At 34.2% G+C, this 5,463-nt stretch overlaps 1 protein-coding gene across 1 annotated transcript; it reads left to right on the top strand.

Annotated features, from left to right (window-relative positions):
* Window positions 1–1,561: 1,561 nt before the first annotated feature.
* LOC123917380 (protein JINGUBANG-like) lies at window positions 1,562–3,899 on the top strand. The gene has a single exon (XM_045969080.1). It carries the CDS (start codon window positions 1,908–1,910, stop codon window positions 3,396–3,398), a length of 1,491 nt encoding a protein of 496 aa, XP_045825036.1. The 5' UTR covers window positions 1,562–1,907; the 3' UTR covers window positions 3,399–3,899.
* Window positions 3,900–5,463: the final 1,564 nt, after the last annotated feature.

Genomic DNA, 5,463 nt, shown 5'->3' with positions numbered 1-5,463 from the left:
TGATTAGATAGAAAATAAAAATTCTATTAAATTGTTCTTGCTAAGGTTTTGAGACCTGGCCAATGATCTTATGAATCTACGGGGGAAGGTCATGGTCATATGTATCCCCAATTCATTAGGGAATCGGAGCCATGTAGTTTTATTGGAGACCGTCATATGGTATATTCTATGAGTATCAGGCTAGCTGGGTGCTAGGCGCCATCTCAGACTTAATGATCATTGGTCTATATATATAGAAGAGTCTGATGGAAGTAGTGGGCTAGATAGTTGAGGGAATCGTGGAGAGAATATATGGGGAGGTCATGGAGATCATGGGAGAGGAAATAATCCCATGTGTTCCTATATTATTCCGAGCATACCCGTTGACCCATGACTTGGTCTCGTCCATATCCACTTAGGATGGGCGGTTCGAGCCTTATTGGGTCTTTCTCCCCACGACTGTGACTAGCCCATTATGCATAGGGAACTCGCCCAGTACATAAACTAATATGGTAGTTAACCGAATATTAGTTGATTTAGTGTTGATTGATGCTAGATTTGGTAGGGAAGCCCACATTTCGTGCACTGCAACTGCAATTGGGAGGAGGTTGAAACCAATAGATATTAGAACTGACTTCCGAACTATATTAGACGGTCCAGTGAACCGGATATTAGAGATAAAAACAAAAAGAAAATAAAAATATATATATATGGTAATTCCATGCACGTCCATTTTTGCAAATTAAAGAATTATAGTGGGGCAAGAATCATTGTGAAAAAATGTGTTATTTAAATTCTTATATATAAAAAATCTTACATATTTATTACTTTGCAGATCTTTTTGCACATTTTCGAGTGATATAGTAGTATTTTATTTAGGAGTATTTTTGTAAAGAAATTAATCATTAAAAAGCATTTATATTTTATGGTGAAATTTCTAAAAGCAACATATTATTTGACAAAAAAAAATCTACAATAAAGATATTCTCATTTATAATTTAGAGTCGATATATCAATCTTTCATTAAATTTTAAAATATTTTTTTCTTAATAATTAGTACTTCCTCTAATCATTATTATAAGTAAATTTGATTTTTTTTTTGTAATTAGAAAAACGGTGTATGTACACCATATTATGAATCAAATACATTATTTTTCAATGTACTAAAAAAAAAGTCAAAATTACTTATAATAGTGACCGAAAATCGAGTACATGAATTGAAAGCAATTCAAACGTTCCAAATGATACAAATAGAATTACTCCAAAGAATCACTGATTCACTTGTTGGTAACTAAGCCACCTCAGTCAAACCATCCACACCATAGGACCACCACACAAGCACAGCACGGATTATTTACAAGGCGCGTTAATTAAAGCATAATCGTGAATCAGCTGAAAAGTGCAATTTTGACCATGTTATTATAGAAGGTCAAATGCATTACACAACCCTTTCCTTAACTCCATTCCTTGCATAGAAATTCATTCATAAATAAAAGTCAAACATTACAATCCCAATTCACAAATCCCATTCTCACTCTAGAAGACATCAAAAAACACGCACTCAATAACAACACAATAACGTGCCTCATCACGTACCTCCTCATATAACCTTTTTCAGTTTTTTCAACAATTACCGGTTCAACCGGTTTCCAGACCACACCAACACGTGTCCTCTCCATCGACTGTTCCATTCCTCTACCTCTCATTATATATACACACCCCCCCTAAATTCTCTCCCATTTTTCATTCCATTCTCTTCAACACCACACAACACAAAAACTAAACAACCACCCTCAAATATATTATCTTCTTTTCTCTCCATCTTCAAAACATCTTCAAAAAACCTAACACAAGACCAAAACCTTGTGTTAATTATTCCAAAAACCTTAGCACCTTTTAAGTTTTGTTACATTTTCTCTATCTCTTATATGACAAACACAAAAAGTGCAACCATGTTGATAGAAAGAAATACCAATAATACTAACAACAACAAACTTCATAGACCAACTTTTGGTGCCTTTCTTCACTCCGAACCGACGTTATTTCATGGCTCGAACATCGATGACGATCAAAACCGCATCAGTAACGCCTCAGCCTCCACTGTGAGTCCTCGAACCTATAGCAGCAGCAGCAACAATAATTCACCTAGTTACATGATGTCACCATGGAACCAATCTGCCTCACCTCTCAACAAATCACCATGGTTAATGCCATCTTCAGAAGCAATCAATCTCTTCCATAATAGCCATCATTACGATAACATCAACGACGACAGCTTCTTCCCCGAAAATGGCCTCATCGGATCGCTTGTTCGCGAAGAAGGTCATATCTATTCGTTAGCGGTTACCGGTGACTTATTATACACCGGTTCCGATAGTAAAAATATAAGGGTATGGAAAGAGCTTAAAGATTATACTGGTTTTAAATCAAGCAGTGGTTTGGTTAAAACTATTGTTATCTCCGATGGAAATATCTTCACCGGTCATCAAGATGGAAAAATCAGAGTATGGAAAGTTTCTTCAAAAAATTCAAGAACTCATAAGCGTATTGGAAGTTTACCAACTTTCAAAGATTATGTAAAAAGTTCGATGAATCCGAAGAATTATGTGGAAGTCCGGCGACGGAGAAACGCGGTGAAGGTGAGGCATTTTGACGCAATTTCCAGTCTGAGTTTGGATCAAGATGAAGGGTTGTTGTATTCTGGTTCTTGGGATAAAACTCTAAAAGTTTGGCGAGTTTCTGATTTCAAGTGTTTGGAATCGATTAATGCTCATGATGACGCGGTGAACGCGGTGGTTTTTGCATTTGAGAGCTATGTTTTCACCGGCTCAGCCGACGGAACGGTGAAAATGTGGAAGAGGGAAATGGACGGTAAGAAAACGAAGCACGTGTTGGATAGGGTTCTGTTGAAACAAGAAAACGCGGTGACGGCTTTAACGGTTAACTGTTCATCGACGGTTTTATATTGCGGTTCGTCGGATGGATTGGTTAACTTCTGGGAGCGTCAACAGAAGAATAATCTCACTCACGGTGGCGTTTTAAAGGGACACAAACTCGCTGTCTTGTGTATGGCAACTGCGGGGAATCTTGTTTTTAGTGGTTCAGCCGATAAGAATGTTTGCGTCTGGAAGCGCGATGAAAGTGGGACCCACTTGTGTCTTTCGGTTTTAACGGGACATACAGGTCCCGTTAAATGTATTGCCATTGAAGAACACGAGGAGGAGGTTGTCCGTGAGGAAAATAATCAACGGTGGATAATTTACACCGGAAGTTTAGATAAGTCTGTTAAGGTATGGCGCGTGTCTGAACAAGCGCCAGAGTTGAGATTGTTCCAAGGTTGGACATCTCCGATTGCACCTCCTTATTCTTCCCCGAGAAAAATCAGTGTCACTACCAATAGTAATAGGAGCCAGTTGTAAAAATAAATAAAAATGATTTATTTTGTATTTATTTTTAAATTTGTGCATACACATAATTAATTAATATAATGTATATTATTTTCTTGTGGATGTTGACAATTAAAGTTGAAAAAAGAATTATTGAATGTATATAACTGATGATAAAAGAGTAAAGGGGAAATTGAATGAAATGGTAGTGGTGGGGCTGTGGAAATGGACGGTTGAGATTAATAGTGACAGGAGGGTGTGGTGTACCTGATGAAATTGAAAGGATTGAAATTGAAGATTGTTTGATTGTGGTGTTGAAGGAGATTGGCAGGGATTGTTACTTATAGCCGCCTGGCTGCCTTGAATGGAAGGGAGTAATAGTGGCCTTGATTCGTTACAGGACATTTTTAGACATAAATTGGTATTGGACAAAGCTTCACTTTCTGTTATGCTGAGAGAGCAAGAGGACATTCAGAGTTTTGTTTTTAATGTTGAATGGTAACCTTAAATTTGTGTTTTTATTGTGGTTTTAAGGTATACTATGCTCATGTCAGTAAGAGGTTGCCGTTTGTTTGGGGTACTTGGGAATGGGAGGGATCAATTAGAGATTCTAGATGTGGTTGATCTCAAAAAAAAAATTGTTGTGTGTGTATATTTTTAATTTAGTTATACACTTGAGTTGTTTGTTTCTTCTGTTCTAGTGACACAACTATTGGTTAGATGCACAATATTGAATGGTTGATGCACAAACATTGATAATTAAAACGGAGAAAAAATGTGTTTATCAAACAAATACATTCAATGAGTTTTACACCGTCCGTCCCAAAATATAAGAACTAGTTGATCATTGCATGTATATCAATACATAATTTTGATTACGAATATCTTTAATTATCAATTAGTAAAAATTATAGAAATTTGATATTTTGAAAATACTCGTCGAAATAAATCACACAAGATCTTATATGATAATATTTACATTTATATACTTTTAGAAAAATACGGTCAAAGCAAGACATAATAATGCATTTAGTCAAATGAGGTCTTATAAAATGGACGGAGGGAGTAAAATATTTTACTTGTGATAGGTATGTTCATATCACGAGCAACACTTGTTTGAACACAAACATATGAGCACAAGATTTAGGCACACTCACAAATTAAAAATATTAAAAGAAAAATAAAATTATCACATCAATTCATATTACTTTAATCATTTTTGTTTTATTTTTATTTATTTCTTGTGAGTGTGGCTAACAAATGTTATTTGGGTTTGTGACTATAGAAGTATTTCTACTTTTCATTTTATTTGAAACTGTGGAGTTCCAAGTTTAACCGAATTGAAACCTTTGGTGTGTTCGTTTATCGGAGGATGTCTTTCGAACTATGCAATGCACCGACCACTTTCCATTGGTGCATACTTTCCGTATTCTTCGATATGATGGAGGATTCAATCGAAGTATTTATGGATGATTACAAATTTATTCAAAAGAACCGCCGATACTTGAAATACATTTATAAACATTCCTTCACCTCCAACAAAAAATATTTGGAATCCATTTATTGTTCCTTTTAAATTTCTATTCATAATAATGTAAGAGATTAACATAGTGTGTAGCCTGTGCTGCAAACAGTGTCTTGCAAACAGGAAGAATCTTATAACAAGCACTTTGGCACTTGTTTTTTGAATATGAATTTGCAGGTTAACTATGCTATATTCAATTACTTTCATTTTTAATATGATATACCAATAAAATGCAAAACAAGATTGAGAGTTTTTTTTTTTTTACCGTAAACAAAAAAAAAAAATTGAGAGTTTTTAATAAATTAACTAGTTTACACATCAGGCGTTGTTTGAGTTAGATTTATAAAAAAAAAATAGCATTTGTTATGCTTAATATATATAATTTTTATACTATGAATAATTTAGTAAATAATTTTTATAATATGCATAAAATATAAAATGAATAATTTTTGTTTGTCGATGTTGAAATAAAAATCAAGAGTATAAAATAGTATATATAATCATAAAAATTATTTTATTATACATATATGAAATTAATTAAAATAAATAATGTTATGGATAAAATAAAACCCA

The sequence above is a fragment of the Trifolium pratense genome, linkage group LG3 (genome assembly GCF_020283565.1).
Source record: "Trifolium pratense cultivar HEN17-A07 linkage group LG3, ARS_RC_1.1, whole genome shotgun sequence".
Classification (NCBI taxonomy): domain Eukaryota; kingdom Viridiplantae; phylum Streptophyta; class Magnoliopsida; order Fabales; family Fabaceae; genus Trifolium; species Trifolium pratense.
The sequence above is the reverse complement of the archived record's forward strand: the minus strand, read 5'-3'. Positions and strand labels throughout refer to the sequence as shown.